This window comes from Artemia franciscana, chromosome 20, assembly GCF_032884065.1.
Source record: "Artemia franciscana chromosome 20, ASM3288406v1, whole genome shotgun sequence".
Taxonomy (NCBI): domain Eukaryota; kingdom Metazoa; phylum Arthropoda; class Branchiopoda; order Anostraca; family Artemiidae; genus Artemia; species Artemia franciscana.
The window spans coordinates 28276456-28299985 of record NC_088882.1 but is presented as its reverse complement, the minus strand read 5'-3'; the positions used below and the strand labels follow the sequence as shown (position 1 = coordinate 28299985).

The window sequence follows — 23530 nt, the reverse complement described above, 5'->3', positions numbered from 1 at the left end:
AAAATTCCACATTTTTGTAGATAGGAGCTTGAAACTTCTACAGTAAGGTTACCTGATACGCTGAATCTGATGGTGTGATTTTCGTTAAGATTATATGACTTTTAGGGGGTGTTTCCCCCAATGTTCTTAAATAAGGAAAATTTTCTCAGGCTCGTAACTTTTGATGGGTAAGACTAAACTTGATGAAACTTATATATTTAAAATCAGCATTAAAATGCGATTCTTTTGGTGTAGCTATTGATATCAAAATTCACTATTTTAGAGTTTTGGTTACTATTGAGCCGGGTCGCTCCTTACTACAGTTCGTTACCACGAACTGTTTGATTTGATATTTAGAAGGAGTTCGTGTCTTAGAGGTCTTAATTCAAATCCCGACCAAATCTTTTGACAATGGGGAGAGTTGGAGGGGGAATCTTGGAAAACACTTAGAGTGGAGGAATCGGATGAAGCTTGTTGGATAGAATAAGCAAATGTCCTTGATACGGGATTGACGTAACCGTACCTGATTCGCTCTCTTTGGGGGAGTTGGGGGGAGGGGTTCAGTGATTTGGCGAGTTTGGTGCTTCTGGAGTTGCTAGGACGACGAAAATTGGTAGGCGTGTCAGGGAGCTGCACAAATTGACTTGGTAAAGTCGTTTTCCCCGATTCGACCATCTGGGGGGGGGTCAAGGGAGAGGAAAAGTTAGAAAAAATTAGGTATTTATAACTTACGAGTGGGTGATCGGATCTTAATGAATTTTGTATTTAGAAGGACATCTTGACTCAGAGCTCTTATTTTAAATCCTGACCGGCATTAAGCCTCTGATTTTCCTTTTAAATCAATCTATTGATTCTTAGAATTTTGTTAGAGCTCATACCATATGAGCTCTTGGCTCTTAGCTCTTCTTGCCTCGTCACAAGTCGCATATGAGCTCTTAGCTCTTGTTTTGTTAATGACTTAGGTAGTTTTTGTCCTTAAGGGAAATTGATCTCAGTCACCAGAGACTAAATATAAAACACAACATCTGTCTGATTGCGCAACTTGCCATGTTGTTATGCAACTTATGAAATTTCAAAACAGGACATTAGCCATTTAAATTTTGAGCAATTTAAGTCAACTCTAAATTTTGCACTATAAATAGTACCTGTTTTAAAGCCAATAAAACCAAAAAAACTTGATATTTAAATTGATTTATTTTTATAAATTTTGCCCATTTGCACCTATGACCTTGTCCGTATAACCAAGCATGGAGCGGATTCCATGCTTGGAAAGCAATGGAAATTAGTCCCAAGAAAATTCCTCTTCGAAGGAAAAACTGAAAAAAAAGTTAGCCGAATGAGTTTTTTTTCATGTCTCCACCAATTGTGCTGTCATAGAAGCTGGAGAAACAGAGGCCATACTCCACTAAATTTCGCGTTTTGATTTGGCCGTTAAACCAGAGTCACGGTATATTCTTAGAACGGGTTTTTTATGGCACTTGGTATTAACCAAGTGACATATAGCGATCGCAAATTCTGTCGGTCTGTCCCGTTTTTGCTACTTTAGGCACTTCCAGGCAGGCTAGGACGATTAAATTTGGCAGGCTTACCAAGGACAGGACCAGATTAAATTAGAAATAGTCGTTTTCCCGATCAGACTATCTGTGGGGAATGGGGGCCGGTTAATTCGAAAAAAAAATAGAAAGTATAAAAATAGGAAAAGTAAGTATTTTTCACTTGTGAACGATTGATGGGATCTTAGTGAAATTTGATGTTTGCAAGGATATCGTGTCTCAGAGCTCTTGTTTTAAATCCCGACCAGATTCGATGACATTGGGGGATCGGATTTTAATGAAATTTGAAGTTTGGAAGAATATTGTGTGTCAGAGCTCTTATTTTAAATCCTGACTGGAGCTGGTGACATTGGGGGTAGTTGGGGGTTTTAGGGAACCTAAAATCTTGGAAAACACTTAGATTGGAGGGATCGGGATGAAACTTGGTGGGAAAAATAAGCACAACTCCTAGATACATGATTGACATAACCGGAACGAATCAGCTCTCTTTGGGATAGTTGAGGGGAGGGGGGGGGTTAATCCTGAAAAGTTAGAAAAAATGAGGTATTTTTAACTGACAAACGGGTGGTCGGATCTCAATGAAATTTGATATTTAGAAGGATATCGTATCTCAGAGGTCTTTTTTTAAATCACGACCGGATGTGGTGACATTGGGGGGAGCTGGGGGGGTGACCTTAAATCTTAGAAAACGCTTAGAGTCGAGGGATCGGGATGAACTTTTATGGGAAAAATAAGCAGAAGTCCTAGATACATAATTGAAATAATGGGAACGAATCTGCTGTATTTGGAGGAGTTGGGGGGAAGGGTTAATTGTAAAAATTAGAAAAAATGATGTATTTTTAACTTACGAAGGAGTGGTCGGATATTAATAAAACTTCATATTTAGAAGAACCTCGTAACTTGATCTTTTATATTAAATCCCGGCCGGATCCAGAGTCATTGTGGGGGACAGTTGCTGGGGGGACCGAAAATCTTGGAAAATACTTAAAGGTGAGAGGTCAGGATGAAACTGGATGGGAAGAATAAAAACAAGTACAAGATACTTGACTGACATAATCGGACCGGAGTCACTCTCTTTGGTGGAATTGGGGAGGGGGAATAATTCCGAAAGATTAGAAAAATAAGGTATTTGTAACATACGAGCGGGTGATCAGATCTTATGAATTTTGATATTTAGAAGGATCTTGTGCTTTAGAGCTCTTATTTTAAATTCCGACCAGATCCTGTGACATTGGGGGGAGTTGGAGGGGGAAACCGGAATTCTTGGAAAACTTGAAAATTGGGATATCTTTATCTTACGAATAGGTGATCGGACCTTAATGAAACTTGATATAAAGAAGGATCTCATGTCTCAGATGATCCATTTTTGATTCGAATTGGATCTGAGGACATGGGGGCTGCAGGGGGGAAACCGGAAATCTTGGACAACGCTTAGAGTGGAGAGATCGGAATGAAACTTGATGAGAAGAATACGCACAAGTTCTAGATATGTGATTGACATAATTGGAATGGATCCGTTCTCTTTGGAGGAGCTGGGGGGTGTTAATTTAGAAAAATTAGAAAAATTGAGGTATTTTTAACTTAAGAACGGGTGACCAGATCTTAATGAAATTTGATACTTAGAAGGAACTCGTGTCTCAGAGCTTTTATTTTAAACCCCTACCAGTTCTGTTGACATTGGGGGAGTTGTAGGGGGAAATCGGAAATCTTTGAAAACGCTTAGAGTGGAGGAATCGAGATGAAGTTTGGTGGATTGAATAAGCAAATGTCGTAGATACGTGATTGACGTAAACGCTCTGGATTCGCTCTCTTTGGGGGAGTTAGCGGGTGGGGTTCAGTGCTTTGGAGAGTTTGGTGCTTCTGGAGTTGCTAGGGCGACGAAAATTGGTTGGCGTTTCAGGGAGCTGCACAAATTGACTTGATAAAGTTGTTATCACTGATTCGACCATCTGGGGGGCTGAAGGGAGAGGAAAAATTAGAAAAAATGAGGTATTCATAACTTACGAGTGGGTGATCGGATCTTAATGCATTTTGATATTTAAAAGGACATCCTGACTCAGAGCTCCTATTTTAAATCCCGACCGGCATTAAGCCTTTGATTTTCCTTTTAAATCAATCTGTTGATTTTTAGAATTTCGCTAGAGCTCATACTGTATGAGCTCTTGGCTCTTGTTATTGACCAAGAATGGAATAAATAGGGAAAACTAGCGAGGTCACTGACCTCGTTCTATTCTTTTGGTTGCAGTTCAGGGCAATCAACAAATGAGGGCTAGTCTGTCTAAAAAAAACGACTAAAAGAATAGTGTAAATTAAGAAAAGAATTAAATCAGTGTAGGAAGGAACACACTTAGGGGTGCCAAGAGATAAGAGATGTTTTTTCAACCTTTATACCTCAGTAGAAACATTTCTTAAATTTTAGTCATTTCCAGATTAACCCGAATTTCTGGGCACTTTCTTATATAGAAATTGTCACATAAATATGTTACATATCAAATTATTGTCATCAAACAAATCAATAAAAAATTAACAGTAAATTATTATCAAACAAATTGGAAATTTGTCTGAATAATTTATGACATTAATAATTTATGACATGATAAATTATCATGTCATATATAAATTGTATATATACGACCAAAGTCATATATGACCTTGCCTTGGTCATATACTAGGTACTATCGTAGATTTTAACTAACAAGAATACTGAACAATATAGAAAGTCATTGCAATGCGCGAGCATGTAGAACAGCCATCAAGCATCTGGCAAAAATGTAGTGATAAACCAAATTACAGATAGGTAGACGTAAATAACTAGTTTTTCTGTTTCAAATTGACTTACCAAGTAAAGCTTATGAAATAAAGGAAAAAGCACAAGCAGTTCCCCAAACACACGCTGTCTAAATTCTATCAGAGACAGTGCAATGGCACTACTTTAGTAAAGAGTCATAAGTTTTCAATTTGTTTTTTCCTGACCGTTTCGTACGCAAAAAGTGGTCATAGGAAGTTCGGACAGTTAAAGAAATAGCTAAAATCGACATTTAAGAAAATAGGGTGTCTGTAATGTCTCAAGAACGGCTTGGTGAATCGATTTGAAACTAACTTTCAGGAGGTACTACAGGGTCAAGGGGCCTTTTGACTCGGGGAGACAGCAGAGGCAATCCACGGAAGGACTCTGAGGGCCCAGTTATTGTGAGGGGGAAGGGGAAATCTGTTTTCCCCAAAATTTCTTTGTTCAAAAATTATTGTTCACAATCCATCTAAAAATCTTTTAAATTAGAAGTACCACTGAGACTTGTAATTTCGGGTGTAAGAAGCGACGTAAGTCCAAAAACACATGAAATTGTCCAAATTGCGTATCTGCAATATCCCTGGAATGTTCTAGAGCTTCATATTTAAACTTTCAGTTAAAAATGGACCTCATATTTTGACTTGGGAGAGCGAGCAGAGAGAATGGGGGCTAAAAATGTTTCTCTCAAGTCCATCCCAATCCTTTTTCACTATGATCCTTTACAGGACTCCGAACCCACTTGTGGTTAAGAATCAAAGTAAATCAAAACACATTATATGCTGTCAGGTGATCAAAGCAGCATATCTACAATATTATAATTAAAATTCAATTATTGCCCGTCAAAAAAGGTACAATAGACGGAGTAATCACTAAAGAAAACAAAAATAAAAAAAGGACACAAACACACATTGAAAAATCAAATACACGACGATAAAAACTCTTCATTATATATGTTACGTCAATACGAACAAACTAGGTCTAATGGGAACAAATTGATGGCCAATGATGATGAAAATTTCTTTGAAAACGGGATAGAAATTTATTAATACTACTATTTGGGTCTGCAAGCTTATACAAATGGATTATGGTTTCTTGCTCAAGGAGGCAAATGTAATAGATACTTAGCAAATTCGAAGAAGATTGATCGTAGGTCCTTCTTATCTGTAACTGTAAAAAAATTCCAGAAAGTAGCAATGTAAAGCAGATGCAGAACAAGTACAAGGAGTCAGATACATAAAAAAAAAGACAGCCACAGAGATATGCAAATAGAAGCTCAGTCACACAGACATGGTGGGAGAGAGACAAAAAACACACACAAAAACGGAGTCAGACACACAAAAACACAAAGACAGACACAGAGTCATGCGAACAAACGCTCAATCACACAGGTTGGGTGGGAGAGAGACAAAAAACACAAAGTCAATAGCGCATAAGCGAAATAAGTTTGGTATGTTTTGAGTTTAATGTTGAACCTTACTTTCAGTTGAAAAAAAACTTGTCATTTATTTTATTTTTGACCATTTTTCAACGACAGCAAATTCCCCCTTAAAAAATTCACCCTGGGACAATTCACTAGAAACTTTATCTCCATAGATATTTTTCCCCGTGGACCCCTCACCCCCCCAAAAAAAAATATATCTTCATATATATCCCAATCACAAATAACCTACGTTATGTGAACTAGGGACAAATTGTTCGACTTAGAGCCCTTTCCCAGACATTTTGTGGGGTCATGGCATCTCTAAAGGCGTCTGGACCTTTCAACAAAATGGCAATGTCAAAATTTTGATCGGATGCTTCTGAGGAAAAAGAGTGTGGGATAGGGGCTAGTTGCTTCCCAATAGTGTTGGTCTGTTAAAAACAGCACTAGAATTTTAGATTATGTTCGATTAAATTCTCTCCGCATCATATACGACCACTAGTTCGATGCGAGGCATCCGTTATCTATCTTCTGACAAGAAGAAAAATACAAAACCTCTCATTTTTGTGGATAATAGCTTGAAACCTATTCAGTGACGTTATCTTATATGCTGAATCTCACGGTGTGATTTTCACTAAGACCTCTTTACTTTGTTGGGGGGTGGGGTTTCACCCCTTTTCAGGCAAATCTTCTCAGGTTCGTAGCTTTTGATGGGTTATACATAACTTAATGAATTTCATATTTTTGGAATCAGGACAATAAGCCAATTCTCTTGATGTCTCTATCGTTATCAAAATTCTATCTTTTAGGGTCTCAGTTACAATTAATGTTCGTTGCTGGAACTTTTTGAATCCTTTGGCGCTGGGAACAGATCCGAGCACAAAAGAAAATATACACACAACTGTCTGTTTTTATCTTCAAATGCAATGCTACAAACTTTGCTAAGAGCTGGCTCCCTTTTCAAGGCCCCCTCATGAAAAATGTATAAATGTTGCTTTCTTCCAATAAAAAAGTTTAGAGCATAGCCTGAGATAAAGATTGCTACTTTTTCTCCATCGAAGATATTTACTTCCCTTTTGAATCTATAAACTAAATTTATCTTCAAATTCAATGCTAGTTGGTAATTTTTACTAGGTGTCACTCAACCATAATGAGATTCGACACGTAAAAGAGTTTCTAGTTAAGCTTGTTTTACAAGACCAGCTAGCCTACATCTCATTACTGAACACATGTGGTAAGAACTTGGCCGTTCAAATCGTCTTTCAAAGTGTGTAGTGAAGGACCAAAATTATATTAGGGTTAGACAAAAATCAGTTTTCTATTTGTTAAAATCTAAACCAAAAAAATAATATTTCGATGTATCCTTATTAATACCAACCTCGGGCAAGGAGAATCCACCCTTTGTGCATGAAACCAAACTAAAAACACAAAAAATGTGCAACTAAAAACAAATTATGTGGCCGAAGGAGCACCCACGTTCCGCCACCTGCTGTGCATCTCTGAATATCACGTTTGTCACCGCTGGCACGCACCACCTGGTATACGTGATTCCCGAAAGTGAGAGCCCCTTCATAGGCGGCTTTAAAGCAACCCTTATTAGGTTACATTTACCAATCAAGAGATATTAGCCTTAAAAATTAGCATTAACCAATAAAATTCGTATGTTTTTTAATACCTTGAATTTTCCTAGGATTTAATACTAGAATTCATATATTTCAAAAGTCAGTTTGTAAAACCCAACAGCAGTGTAGAAACTTCTTTTGATAGTGAGATCGCTTCGTTGCTCGATTCTATTCAAAAACCGAATTATATTGTGATAACGCTGTCTGCTATTAAGGAGGCCGTGTTGAAGCTTAGAAAGAAGAAATTCTAAGAAATTAGAACCAGAAAATTCTCGGAGCAAGCATTGCTGTTCGCTGAAGAAAAATGAATCCTACTTGGCATTTATTGTACAGACATCTGTCATGCTTCACAATGTGCAGAATTCTGTACTGTTCCATTGAAGCATGACCATGTAGAAACCGTTTCTAAGTGGCAGGAAAAATCTAAGTCTCTCCATCAAATGATTCAGCAAAGTTTTGGCTTCATCTATGTTACCCGTACTACTGACATTTTATTATTAAAAATATATAGGGGCAATCCCCCTAATATGCATAGAAATGGGCAGTCTCTGCTCATTTCTTGCCCAAATATTAATGAAAAATGGGTGGCATTAAATGCCACCCATAACTCACAGTCTTAGTCTTGTTAATTCCATCTACATTGCAACAAAGCAGGAGTTTATTAGGGAATTTCATTATCACTTCAAGTAAATCACAGAACAGACAACACAAAAAATAAAGATAACCCTTATTTCCTTTGGTTGTCACATATCTCATTGGTCTTCTTTCTATGAGGCAAAATTCTATCCACCAGACCCCCAACTTGAACCCAAATATGTTGAAGAACTTGACCCGTCTGCATGCTTTCCCTGACTGACTGTATTGCATAATCCACTTTAATGCTACTGCTGCAGACGATCTATACACAAGGTTGGGTTCCATCAACGTTCTGTGTGAGAGATCTTTTTCCTCTTTCAAAACGCCTACTTTTATTTTATTGTCTTCATCAGATGAAAATGATGAAGATTTCTCATCAGAAGAGCAAACCCTGCACTGTTATATGACTATTAAACCGAAAAGGAGCATCAACTAAGGAATAAGGTAGCCCTACTTCTTTCATTTGATTGAGATATATCCTTCAGAAGGGCAGTATTTCTGCACTATTATACTCTTTAATGCTATGCATCCATTTCCAAAAGTTCCTATATTATACTCGAAGCTTTATCCAAATTCATACAGAATATCTGAGTTTTGCTTTCCCTGAGTGCTAATTAAAACATATCGTATTATTACAATATAACAATTACAACGTATTTCAAACGGTAAAAAAGGTTGAGATGACTGGCACACGTACTGTCGATGAAGGATAACAGATTGCCAAAGACTGTACTTGTCAGCCTATCACCTAGGACGAAACGGAAAGCAGGCCGTCCCCGAATGGAGTGGGATTGATTTAAAGGAAATTGCGTAGGATGGAGGCTTTGAGTAAATTGGGATGGAGGAGTGTACATTGTTGTGCTGGCCTTACGTGGTTAGTGCTCATTATGTTTTTAAAATAACAGAAATTTATTTACTAAAATTCATTATAAGTTGGAAGTCTACTAAATTTGCTATTTATAAATACGTCGAACGCTTATTTGTTTAATCTTGATTTGGTGGCTCACAAAGGGCAATAATTGGGCTAAATTCAATAAGCTTCAGATTTGGTGTTACAATTATTGCAACTACTATTAAAAAGTGCGACCTTGGTGCATTTTATTTTCTAAAGATTTTCTTTTTGTTACATTTCAGCTTGATGGCGTCGGGAGTATTAATCAAAAGATAATTGGGATTTTTGAAGATTGTATTTTCTAGCTATTAAAAAACATTGTATTTGATTAAGTCACGCATGTGATAGTGCCAATCCTGGGATCAGGAGCTGACGAAAGCGTGGGTGGGGGGATTCTTGATTGTTTTCGTGAATGTAGAATACAAGGTTTTCATAAATTATGGAAAGGGATATTTTTAAGTTTTTCTTAGCGCGGCAGTATTTTGTAGAAGATTTGTTTTGGTTTTATATGCGAACAAAAATAAATAAATAAAAAATTCTAGTTTTAATGAGAATATCAAAAAAGATGTTTATTTTCAAATTCAATTGGGGGAGGGGTGTTGATTTTTCTCGATTCTCTTAAGAAAACCATAAAAGTATTTTCCTAGGTAAATCAAGAAGTAATTCCCCCCCCCATCAATTGGTGCCCCTGCCAGGGAGGAGGTTAAGACCTAACAAGTCTATCTTTAGATTGCCGTTTTTCGTCTTATTATCCATTTAGATCCTTGAACTAATATGAGAAGGGGAGTAGTTCTATCCTATGTACACTGATAAACAGAAGATACCATAAACGTATCGTCGGGAGTTCGTCGTACTAAGCTTTACTCGATTCCAGTTTAGTACGAGTAAATACTTGTGGATCATATTGATATCTTTCGAATGTTTTTTTTTTGTTTGTGTGTGGTCAGCCCCCCAAAGAGCGTACCGATACTCTTATTTTCTCTAAGTTGGCCCCCATGTAACCATCAATGGACAAGTCAACTTCCTTGTTTGACAGCATCCGCTCATGTGATGGACAATACCATCAATAATCCATGTACATTGAGAGGAATTCTTGCCTGTAGTGGAAGTTAGAAAAGATTGGAGTGAGGACGTGTTTTTTCTTCTTTTTTCTGGGATTTTCTTCTTTTTTCTTCTATTTTCTTGTTACGCTGAGAACTGCTAAGTGGAGGTGTGAGCCAAAATATCTTTATTTCCGTTCCTTTTCACTAGCTGTAAATCGCCTTGTTTTTCTTCGATTTCTCATGTTTTCATAGAAATAGCTTATAAAATTTAGTGCTTCAAGAGACGTAGAGGGATTAAAGTTCCAAGGGCTTTCAATATAAACAAGAATGGGCACTTTGATGATATACAACTGACCTAATTCTTCATTTTAGTAAAACCTTTGTCACAGAGGCTCAATCCTAATGAAATATACCTAAGTAAAATAAAAATATAATACTTTAGAAACAAATTTGGGCTATATATTTACGTATTAGGGGTGAGGTTAAAGCATAGCGGGTCTGTATGCCTAATGTGTTAGGTACAATTTTTCTGCATGTTATGTAGTTAGAATTGTTTTCTAACTTCAATGTTGTCCAAATAAATTACCTCCCCCCCTAATCTGCAAATATATAGCCCTAATTATATATTTTCTATCTATTCTGTCACTTTTCTTTGTCTTGTCTCGCGATAAGCTAGAAGAAACTAACGAAAAAAAAGGTTCTATAATGTGTCAATGAATGAACAACTTAAATGGTCGGGGGTATATCATACGAGTACCCAAGAACTTACTGTAATAGCATAACTTCAAAACCTTGGAATTGTCTATTGTAATAGATCGAATTAAAAAAAGAGCTTTAATATTTTTCGAACCGGCTCGTCGGAAACGAGACCACATTCAAATACTGAGGGTTATAAGGATACAAATTCATTGTCTTGGAAATGTCCTCTTTACTTGTAATTTGAGTAACTATAGTTTACTTCGTCAGCAGTTCAACGTTTCCAAGTTCTAGGATAAATATCCTCCAGAGTCATTAATGGCGCATAAGGCGTTGAGTCGATGTTTCAGGTGCTGGGTCTTTTTATAGGGACAGGTAGCAACCCTGTCGCTCAACCTTGCAGCAGCTTGATTCGAACCCCAAATTGCCAAGCAGGCCATCGATCTACTATGCTACCACACCTTTCAATGTCTATGCTAAGTTTGTCACTCATAACAACTTGCTCATTTGAAACAGAATTCAATTTTGGATTTTTTTTATTCCTAAACGTATTGTTTTTTTTTTCTTTGTGTAATTAAATTTGTTTTTACGCAATTTCAATTCCCTAATATTTCACAAACTTTTTAGACAGCGTTCTAGACGTGCATTCAGTCACTCAAGAATTCAAAATTAAGCCACAAAAAAAGTGTATTCCAAACGAATTACAATATAACAAAACATAGTAACTGATATAATTCCAACAAATCGAGGAAAAAACAGTAGCTAAGCAAATTTTTAATTTGGCTGAAGATGTGCGAAGATACAAATTCCTTAATGCCCAAACAAACAATTTTTGCTATGTCTAATGGAAATATGATAGAGATTACTTTGGCCACAAAGAATAAAGGAAACCCAATGGAAACATTTTACACAGTAGGCATGGGGTCTTGGCAAGACTGTTCTTCAATTGGAATATAATATATTATTATTATTATCACTATTAAGGGGAGAGGGTGGATCCAATATTCCTAGATCGAGGCTCAGACCTTCAAGGACCATTGCCTCTGCACCCCCAAAAATATGATCCATTTAATTCGGTATTAAACTGGTAAGATCGCGGTTTCATTTAGGTCATCATGTGAATAAGCTTAAAAAAAAAACGGTTATGAGCCCAATATCAGTTGACAGTAAGAAACTCGCAGTTTAAAAAAAAAAGAAAATCACATATTAATCTTAGATTAACACAAAATTAGTATCGTGCTTCAGTTATAACTCTCATGATTTTTTTTCCTTTTTCGACACTTTAATTTTCTACATATTGGAATAATTAAATATTAAATATTTTATATGCGGTACAAAAATTTAAATGATAATTTTATTAAAGCGGTATTTACTTTTACATTATGATCTTCGACTTTTCTTCTTATCTTTTAAAATAAACTGCAAAATGGAAAATGCTATTCACTGAAGAAAAGTTAGATTTCTCAAAGCAGGCAAGGTCTCAAAAGAACACAAATTTTGCAAAAACTGATAATGCCCAGAATACAGCAACACATTGTGCAACAAATATAGTTCCTTCCATAAATTTGATTTTCTTACGAGCCTTGGCAAGGCTTCCTGGGCTTTCTCTGAACAAAAAGTGTCTCACACCAAGGGTATAGTTATTGTAATAGGAATTCCATTCAATTTTCCGGATATCAAACATAAAGGTTTCTTGGTCCTCGGGGGAGAGAGATTCATGAAGCTTGATTGTATTTTCAGCATGGTATTTCCATTCGTTGTACATAAAGAAACGAATAAATTTCAGAGCTTTACCTAGTTTTTGGTGTGCACGGACTAACATTGGTCGCTGTCCAGTTAATCTTAGTATCATGTCAATTGCATACGCAGGTATAGTGTGCAAGTAAATACCCTGAAATTTGACAACCCAGTCCTGTTTCTGGAATTTGACATAAGGAGGCAGTAATGCCCCTTGCAGAGGATTCTCACGCCAGTAATGATTGCACAGAATGTCTTCTACGTGTTTCATCATCATTGGGTTTTCGCCGCTTGTAGTACAGTTATAAATTTTCAGCCCAGAACTTTGTTTACTCATGTCATAGGCAGCTGCAATCATGAGATGAACTGCAACATCGACTGGAATGAAATCAACTATTATATCTGGATCACAGCTTACTCTTCGAATTATTCCTTTGCCAACGGCTGCAATCAGCCCTGTTGGTCCTCCAGCATTGTCAATCCATCCGGGAAATGGTTCGCGAAGAGAAGGAGTCACTTGACTGGGTCTTACAATCACCACAGGCAGTGTCTCACTAATTGATTCTAAATAACTTTCAGCTAGAGCTTTGCTGAGTGTATATGAATTTGGATGGCCGTCATAGAACTCGGCGTCACCCATCGTAGCATCATTCCTTTCTGCAAGTTCAGCAATTACATCTTCTGAGTATTTGGGAGGATAGATCACTTCATCTCGATCTCCCAAACGATTGCACGTTGCGTAGGCACTCGAAACGTAGATTAATACTGGTTTACCAATTGCTTTGCAAAGGCCAACGACACGCTTTGTTCCTTCAACGTTTGCATCTAATGATTGCTTTAATGGCGTTTCAAACTTGACGTCTGCAGCACAATGGAAAACGACAGACACATGTTTAATTACTGTTAGGTCTATATCATCAACGCCAAGATTCGGTAAAGTAACGTCTCCAGCAATTGATACTATTTTGTCAAAAAACCTGCGTCGTCCTCCCACTTTTTCACGTACATTTTCAAAGGCTCCAGACATGTATATATCTTCCAGTCGGTCACGGGCTGATTTATCAGCTTTTTGACGAATCAGAACATAGATAATTTTAATATCAGGGCATGATGTTAACAATTTTTCCAATAGAACTTTCCCGAAAAATCCTGTTGCACCAGTGACTAGCACCGATTTCCCTGTGTAGAATGGAGCGATCTCGCTCATGTTGAACACCTGAAAAAAGAAGGAAAGAATTAGTGTACTATAGAGCAATTTTTTTGGGGGGGGCGGGGGTGGAATGTTGCCAATAAAGCAAAGCGACACATTTTCAGATAAATTTGACTCATCAATGAGTCAAATTAGAAATTCGAAGGATCACCGTTAGTAGAAACATTCCTTGCATTTGTTAAGCCAGGCAAGTTATGTGAGGACTGCTCTAATACAGTCTCAAGTTTGTATATGAAAAAATAATACATCATCTAGTCCAGGTAAGTCAATAAGTAAAGTAAAATAAAATATTATTTTTATTTATTTATTATTCTTTTTTTCGTTGGTTTAAAGACAAAAACCTCTTCTTACAAAAGGGTACTTAGGCATTTTTCTTTGCGCTTTGGAATCTGACTTGGTTATTCAATTAAAATCGGTTTCAAAAGTATTTCTTTCCTTTTGTTTTCGTCACGCGTACGGTTTTAAGAAATTTGTGCAAAAGATGTCCCCATTGTAAAAAAAAGGATGAAAATAGGGTACTTGTATGATATACCCCCTACCTAATATTCTTCGAATATGTCTCTGTGATGCTCAATCCTACTGAAATATATCTGAGTATTATAAAAATACAATATTTCAGAAACAAATTTGGGCTGTATATTTGCACTCAAGAGGGGGGGGGGGGATGAAGTATAGCGGGTCTGCATGCCTAGTGTTTTAGGTACAATTATTCTGCATACTGCGTAGTAAGAATTGTTTTCTAACCTCGCGCTGCCCAAATACTTTACCCCCCCCCCCTCCAATGTGAAAATATGTAGCCCAACTTTTATGTTTTTTATCTATTCTGTCACTTCTCTTTGTCTTGTCTCCGAATAAGTGAAAGAAATTGACGAAAAAAAAAAAACAAACGGTTAGGCAATGCGTCAATGAATCAACAACTCGAGCGGTACAGGGTTTATCATACAAGTACCGAAAATTGTTTCACTATTTAATGAAATAGGAAATGAACCTTGGATTAAATTTAAGGCACCCTTAAATGATCATTTAATTAAATATATTGACATGAAAGAAGTGAGATGTTCGTTGTTCTAGTAGTTATTTTGGACGGTGTTATTTCAACTAATGTCTTCTGTATACTAACCTATCCTTGAGTATTCTAAAATAAAATAAAAAATATAACACTAATCTGTCTACTTCTAAAAAACCACAAATAACCCCAAAATTAAAATGAAGTTTTAATGAATTTAAATAGAACTTGTTCGATTTTTTACTCTTCATTATATCGCTATGCTTTCAATGGCACTAGTAGTTGTGGTAGTAGCAAAACTGCAGCGTAGTAAAGAGCGAACCCTAATCCATAGTAACTGAAGAAAAATTTCATATCTAAGCCCTGTGAAAGCACCAAACTTATTATTTTCTCATTCTTATATAATTATCTTTTTAAAATGTGTATATAAACTATTGATGTATCACTTTTACGCTAAGCAAGACAGAATAAGCAACTTTAAATCCATCTTTATTTTTTAACCAAATTTTATTTAATGTAACCTAGGTTCAACTTTGAATAAGAGCTTAAAAAAATTTGTTAGTTTGAAACCAAGATCGAAATAATATAGGCTATTTACTAATTGGATGGTTAAATATTAAGGTGGGTCTTATACGAAAAAGGTTTTTTTCTGGATAAAGACTACAGAAACTAAATGACAAAAATATATGCGAGAACACCCAAAAATTTTTAACGAGAAATATAATAATGATAAGTTCCCAGAGAACGAGATATTTTTCAAGGCCATCACATCCACTAGTGAGGATTTGCCCAATCTCCACCACCCAGTATACACCTCAGACTGTCACCTGTGGGACTTCCCACCACGAATGACATGCTTTCGCCAATCTGTCCCATGCGTTACACGTACCCCTTGATTTACGTAATTTTTAAAAGTAGACGACCCCTCCGTCAGTATATATTAAAATTTTCCTCTTGAATCAAAACTAGGATTCATGAAAGTCCCATGTAAGGCTCGAGACACACTTGGCGGACATTTCTTAGAGGCGTATAGAATAGTATTGCGATGGACTCACAGAGTTGTAAAAAAAAAAAAAAAAACAACAAAAAACGAAAAAACACAAAAAAAACGAACACTCAATAAAACAATTTTCGACCCAATTCAATTCGATCTCGCAACAGCTTAGTTTGAATAAGCTGAACTAGGTTGAGTTAAAAGGAGGCTGGATTGAAGGGGGGGGGGGTCCTAGACGCATTGGTGTTTTTACTGAGCGTTTTTTTTTTTTCGAACGTTTCTTAGAGATGTATATAGTAGTATTGCGGCGGACCTATTGAGAAGAATATGTATATATTTAAAAAAAAAAAAAAAAAACATCGGTAAAATAAACATCGACCCAATTCAATTCGATCACGCAAGGCTTAGGTCGAATAATCTGAACTAGGTTGAGTTACAAGGGAGTCGAGTTAAAAGGAGGATGGATTGAAAGGGGCCCGAGACACACTTGGCGTTTTTACTGAGCGTTTTTTTTTTTCGAACGTTTCTTAGAGGTGTATATGATAGTATTGCGACGGACCCATTGAGCTGAATAAACAGTAATAATAATAAAGAAGGCCGGTGAAACAGACGTTGACCGAATCCCATTCGATCTCGCAACAGCTTAGGTTGAAGGTTGAGCTGCATGGAAGTTGAGTTAAAAGAAAGCTGGATTGAAGGGGGTTGAGTTAAAGGATGTTTAAGTTCAATGGGGGATGAATTGAATTGTGTTGAGGTACACGCACACCGTTCATGAACGCACTGAAAAAATGTTATGTTACAGCTGTATTAGGGTATTTGTGTTTTAGAAATGTGAATAACGGCCATTTTTGTAACTTAAATTCCAAAAATTCTAGCCAACGATATCAGATCCATGACTAAAAGTGGGCACGCGTAGTGAATTCTTTTTTAATACTTCTAATCCTACAGGTTTCGAAAAAAAGGCATTAAAGCTTCGCTTCAAGGGATTAGCAAATATAATGTAGACAAGTGTGGTATATAGTTGCTTCTTGGTCTGACTTTGATGTTTTGTTAAAGTTTGTGGTTAAATTGTAGCTTCACGCAAAAATAACTATAGTTATTGTGCTATTAAATAATAAAAAACATTTTTTTTAATGAAAGTGAAAAGCAACCTTAAAATTTAGTGCAATGAAAAATCGTCCATTATTACAAGGGGATGGGGAAGGACCTGCTTTTTGTTTATGCTAAAGTTTGTAATTGCAAGTTGCTAATTTGGAATGTTTTATTTATCGATAGTCTTTCAAAATCTTTGAATTGAAAATACAAGTAAATGATCTTTCATTCTTCTAGCATTAAAAAAAGAAGTTAAACTGTAGGATAAAGAGTGGAAGAGTGAGGTGAAGTGGAGCTTTGTATAATGTATTACTTCAGTACTTGTATGATATACCCCCTACCTAACATTCTTTTAATATGTTTCTCTGACGCTCAATCCTAATGAAATATACCTTTAGAATGACATTTAATGAAGAATCAATCTTAATGAACTATCATACTCCAGAATCAAATTTAGGCTATATACTTACACATTAGGGGGGGGGGTGTGTTAATTATAATTATTCTGCATATTATGTGGTAAGAAATGTTTTCTAACTTCACACTGTCCAAATACTTTAGCCCCATTCTCTCTAATGTGCAAATATATAGCCAAATTTTATATTTTCCATCTATTCTGTCACTTCTCTGTCTCTTGTCTCACACTAAGCTGAAGGAAACTAACAAAAAAAAAAATGAGTTCTATAACGTGTAAATGAATGAACAACTTGATCGGGAGGGGGTTTATCATAAAGGTACCATTACTTCTTATCGCTAATTTTTTTCGTTGCTCTTTACTTTAATGGAGAAAGGCGTATTTTTTAATGTTTTAATTCTTGTTTTTCCTTAGTCTTCAATATCACAGGATTTTCCTAAATATATGGAGGATTGTCATCTCCACTGGAGGATTCTTTATGATAAAATTTAATTGTAGAATATAACGCAACTTCAAGGATTAAATCTAAATCTCAGCTGAAGTTGAAGGGGATCTCGCCCCCCTCCTCATATTTGGAAAACACTCTTTAAACATACATTTTATAAAACATTTCGGCGAGGAAGGGGGGGATTAGCCTATAATAAGTTTTTAGGTTTCAGTTTTAAATTTTTCAAGGGGGTCGGACAAGGCGGTATCTAGGGGGAGGGGATTGCCATGTTTGAACCCCCTACTCTCAGGGAGTTTTTACCCAATTCTTAAAGAAATAAAAAATACATACAAGTACATTTTTGACGTGTATTATAGTTTTTTTGCCCCCCCCCCCAAAAAAAAATCCCAGATACGGCCTTGGGATCAGAAACAATAAATAAACTTTTCGACTCTATGTACAAGAGCCGTCCTCAGCATAACACAAACGAAAACATAAAAGAGAAATTTGCATTAAAATACGCCCTTAATTTTTTGTTTTTAAACAGCTCTAGCATGATAACTTCAACGAAGTTCAAATAAGGACTGATATAAAGTGAGGTGAGTCGATGCAATTCATTCAGACGAAGTAGAGACAATACAATACACACTTTGAATGCCAATCTTGTCATTGCGGTCGCTATCCCTTGGGATAAGGACATTTTTAGATAAATATGTTCGAAGGATGATGGACCACATTCTTTTAATACCATCCCATATGAAAGTGATCCTTTATTAAGTCAGAATATTATTCACTTAGTCAAAATATATTCCACCAAATCATAGTAGGTTAGAGAGTAAATTCCTCAAACCCTCTTACTGATATGAAGATCTCTCATGGTCAAACCTGATAAGCTTAGCATACTATTTATGTATTGCAGCGCCAACTCTTTGGTTATTAGAGCTTTCTAGGGACACTAGAACTTTAAGTTTTATCTTGTATGACTCTTCTTATGGTATTCTACGTACACGTATTCTGAGGGAAATTATGGGATATTTGGTATTATTGCAGATAGGGACTTGAATTCCCATTCTAGAAGTTCAGGGCATTTTGAGTGGGATTGCATAATCATCAGGAATGAACCCCTTTTTAAGGTGTTTTCACCCCAAATTGTGAAAGTGCTCCTGTACCAATAAATTTTGTTGGGTTCAGGGTTGCCACCTGGCGATAAAGAAAAATCACTTGATTTTCTTCAATAATCTAGTGATTTTTAGTTTAGGCATTATGATAAAAAACCCGAATTAAATAGATTTTGTTGCAATTAGTTTTAATAGACTTGTCAAACAGTTCGCGGTAACGAACTGTAGTAAGGAGCGACCCGGCTCAATAGTAGCCGCAACTCTAAAAAATGGAATTTTGATACCAATAGTTACATCAAAAGAATCGCATTTTAATGCTGATTTTAAATATATAAGTTTCATCAAGATCAGTTATACTCATCAAAAGTTACGAGACTGAGAAAATTTGCCTCTTTTTAGAAAATAGGGGAAAACAACCCCTAAAAGTCATACAATCTTAACGAAAATCACACCATCAGATTCAGCGTATCCGAAAACCTTTCTGTAGAAGTTTCAAGCTCCTATCTGCAGAAATGTGGAATTTCGCATTTTTTGCCAGAAGACAGATCACGGATGCGTGTTTATTTGTTTTTTTTTCAGGGGTGATCGTATCGACTGAGTGGTCCTAGAATGTCGTGAGAGGGCTCATTCTAAAGGAAATTAAAAGTTCTAGTGCCCTTTTTAAGTGACCAAAAAAATTGGAGGGCACGTGGGCCCCCTCTCACGCTCATTTTTTCCCAAAAGTCACCGGATCAAAATTCTGAGATAGCCATTTCATTCATCATAGTGGAAATAACTATGTCTTTACGGACGACTTACTCCCCCGCAGTCCCCGTGGGAGAGGCTGCAAGTTACAAACTTTGACCTGTGTTTACATGGTTACTGGGAAGTGTACAGACGTTTTCAGGGGGATTTTCTGTTTTTGGTTAGGGGGAGATTTGAGTGGGGGGGGGGTACTTGGGAGTATATTTCCACGGAGAAACTTGTCATTGGGGAAGATCATTTCAATGAAGGGGATGCAGGATTTTCTAGCATTATTTGAAAAAAAAACAATGAAAAAATAGATATGAAAAGTTTTTTCTACTGAAAATAAGGAGCAGCATTAAAACTTAAAACGAACAAAAATTCTTACGCATATGAGGGGCTTACCTCCTCGTTATATCACACTTTTTGCGCTTATGTATTTTTAGTAATTTCAACTATTTTTTCTACGGCCTTTGTGATAAAGAGCTCATTCTTAAGGAATTGGGACAACATTTAAGCTTTAGGGTAAAGAGCGAGGTATCGAAGAGGAATGAACCCCCTCATACACTATAAGAACATACGAATATAGAAGTTCGTTACGTAAATTAATTCGTAAGTTACGTATATTTTTTACCAATGAAAACGTTTGCAAAAAATTGGAGGGCAACTAGGCCTCCTCCCTCGCTCCTTTTATCTCAAAATCTTCCGATTAATTGTAATTAATTAATATGCAAATTTCATTTTAATTATTTATGTGCGGAGAGCCAGGATCAAAACATGCATTAATTCAAAAACGCCCAGAAATTAAATAAAAAACAAGTTTTTTAATGAAAGTAAGGAGCAACATTAAAACTTAAAACGAACAGAAATTACTCCACATATGAAAGGGGCTTTTCCTCCTCAACGCCCAGCTCTTTACGGTAAAGTTTGACCCTTTCTCTTAACTACTTTTTAAAACAGTAAGAAACTTTAGCATAAAGAACGGGGCGTTGAGGAGGAAAGCCCCTTTCATATACGGAGTAATTTCTCTTCGTTTTAAGTTTTAATGTTGCTCCTTACGTTCATTTAAAAAAACTTGTTTTTTTTAAATTTAATTTCATGTTAAAGGTCTCTGATTGGTTTACGGTGATCGCATAACGTCACTTTCAGCCAATGAAGAGGCCTTTTTCATTGACAAACATAAGAAGTATAATTGAATGAGCTTTATTGAATGTGGTGTTTGATTGGAGTTTTATTTGAAAATAACACAGCACCCTTCCCAAAGTTTTCTGACAGGTTTGAGTGGGTGATTTCTGAGTACTTAAAGAATAGGAATTAGTTAAGTTTTTTTTTTTTGGGGGGGGGGGCTGAAAAATTTATTTCAAACTAATACTTTTTTGTTCTTCTTTTATTTGGAAAGAAATAACAGAATGACACGAAGACTTTTGCTAACAATCTTGTGCATGGTCTCTTCTGAACTAAACCATATAATTTTAAGAGTAATGCCATTTGATTTCCCATTCAACATAGTTTCCATATATAAATGTTACCGTGACTATCCGAAATCTGGGACAGCCCCCCCCCCCCTTCCCAATGAGGCAAGATATGGCCATAGGCTACATGTAAAACTTTGCTGACCCTGGTGTGATTTTTTCAAATTCGCGTGATTTTGCATTATGAACCAACTTTTGATGAAATAATATTTAGTCTAGGGTTACATAGGTTGTCATGCTAGCGACTCGGTTGTCATGGTAGTATACTCGGTTGTCATGGTAGCGACCATTATGTTTGGGAAAAATGTTGGATTCCATGTTACTATCCTCTTTTCATTGCAGTGTTTACTTCAAAAGAACCATAGATACGACTGCTACCGAGAGTTTACTGAATACCCCATTAAAACGGAAGGGTTGGCTGTTAGTAAGGGGTGACTCGGCCCAATAGTAACCGAAATTCTAAAAAACGAAGTTTTGATAACAATCGATGTATCAAAAGAATTGGATTTCTCACACTGGTTCTCAATATATAAGATTGATTAAGTTTAATGGTGCCCATCAAAAGCTACAAGCCTGGAAAAATGCGATTTTCGAAAAGGGGGGAAGGCCCCAAAAAAGTCAATCGACCTAAATGAAAGTCACACCACCAGATTCAGCATATCAGAGAAACCTGTTGTTGAGGTTTCAAGCTCCTATCTACAAAAATGTGGAAGTTTGTATTTTCTGCCAGAAGGAAGATCACAGTTGCGTGTTAATTCATTTTTATTTTGTATACTTTTCTAAAGCGTATCTTTGAACATTAAGGACGCCAATGGATTCAGGCACATGCTAAAAGATTTTCTAGTTTGAGGGGGGCCTGGAAAAAAAAACATTTAGATCAGGTGAAGTGACAAAACACAAGAAATAATAGGGGATCTCGAGATTTAAGGGATCCTCCTCCCCCTCGTAATGGACTAAAGAATGTAGAATTCTTACATTTTGTAAAGTCTATTTGACTGTTTAAACTAGCAGATTTGAATTAGACCCTCTGAAACCAATCCAAATTAGCCTAATTTCTAGCAAATTTTTCTGTCCAGGGGCTATAAATTTTGGTTGTCAGTGCATTTAAAGAATTCTTCCTTTCAGTCATGCATCTTACGATTTTGTAAAATCCAAGCACTCCCTTTGATGCTATGAAATCATAAAAAAATCTTATAAAAGATTTATGAAAAAAAAGACAATTTTAATTTTTCTATCCCACAAGTAGGCTATCTCTGTCCAGCCTGGGTGAATAACTATTGATTATTTAGAAAGTCTCTAGCCACTAAATATTTTAATCGATACACTTGATATCTTCCCAATAGGCTATAGGGATCCGCAGTCTCCGTAACTGCAATTTAACATTTTAGCCTATGGTTAAAAACATCATAATGGAGAGTGAAAGAACCGAATAAGCACCTTTATTCCACCCCAGAAGAATAATGACCAACGTTTCGGAATGGCGTCTGAGAGAATTAAGCTTACCTTTATGTCCTTAGATGCATACAATTCACACACGACCTATATAGACAATAACTTGTTTCCGACTGAATCGAGAAAACTACTTTAACGAAATTTATTTGGCTGGCGGCCATTGGGATGCTTTTATGGTGTGTTGATTGTTGAGCGTAAGTGAATCTTACAAAAAATTGCAATTAGTTATTTAAAATAGAATCGTAAAGTTTTGCTAATTTTATATGGGCCGATCCCCTTCTCCAGTGGAATAGATTGGCGGAGGAAATTTCTGAGTCGTTTTGCAATAAGGGTCAAATTCAACTTTTTTTTTTCGAAAATGAGTTAAGCACTTGGTTCAAAAGAGCTCAAAGACATCTATCGATTGGCCTATTCAAAATGGTTTATCTTTTATTCTCACCGAGTTTCTTAAATTCGGATTTGTGATGATTTTGTGCGTTTTATTTTCATTTTGGTCTCCTGTAATATTAGAAAAAGTGGAATTCGATCCTTTTTGTAAAACGCGACAGATTCACCCCTCCCCCCGCCAAGATTTTGACAATTACCTTTGGTACTCCCGTACAATCCAAAACACATTCGAGGCATTCGAGGAGTTTGCTTAGTTGAACTAGTGAAAAATCGGTTTTTTGCTGCCTGTATACCGCAGTTTAGATACCAATATTGGTATCTAAGCTGTGCTGTATACGGAGACAATTAGATTAGGTCCACTGAAAAAAAACTACTTTGTAGGTATTTTTAATTAAATATTTAATATCTATAAATTGATAGGCCTATTAGTTGGTATTTTCGTTAGGTTATGTTTGGTTACTTTACCAAAATCCCCCCTCCAATGTGCAAATATATAGCCCAAAATATATTATTATGCAAAATAAAGCATTGTTTTCTTCATGTTTTGTTATATTATTTTTTGATTTACCTAGCTTCACTCCTCGAGTGTGTTCTGGATTGTACAGGAGTACCATACCTTTTTTTTTAGTATTCTCATTGGAAAAAAAATGAAAAAATTGTCCCCTGTAGATTTTTACAAGATACATTCCCCCCCTGCCAACATTGACGTTAATTTGCGCCTCTGCCCTTCTCAAAAAATAAAATTTTATTCATTATAGGTTCTTTCGGCATCGGAAAAACACAAGCGAAATCCTACAAAACTCTATGTGAGGAGCTTTTGTTCGTCATTGAAATTAGTTGAGTTAGAAGAGCGATATTTTTTGGAATC

The 23530-nt window shown here is 36.3% G+C and overlaps 2 protein-coding genes across 2 annotated transcripts in view; one reads left to right on the top strand and one right to left on the bottom strand.

The window, feature by feature from the left end:
* LOC136040076 (diacylglycerol kinase epsilon-like) overlaps positions 1–23530 on the top strand; it is an 88778-nt gene that overhangs the window by 16486 nt on the left and 48762 nt on the right. The gene's annotated exons all lie outside the window — the stretch shown is intronic.
* On the bottom strand, positions 11299–22426 carry LOC136040077 (putative fatty acyl-CoA reductase CG5065). The gene is made up of 2 exons (XM_065724152.1): positions 22327–22426; positions 11299–13582 (listed from the first exon to the last, which is right to left on the bottom strand). Exon 2 carries the CDS (start codon positions 13571–13573, stop codon positions 12110–12112), a length of 1464 nt encoding a protein of 487 aa, XP_065580224.1. The 5' UTR covers positions 13574–13582; positions 22327–22426; the 3' UTR covers positions 11299–12109.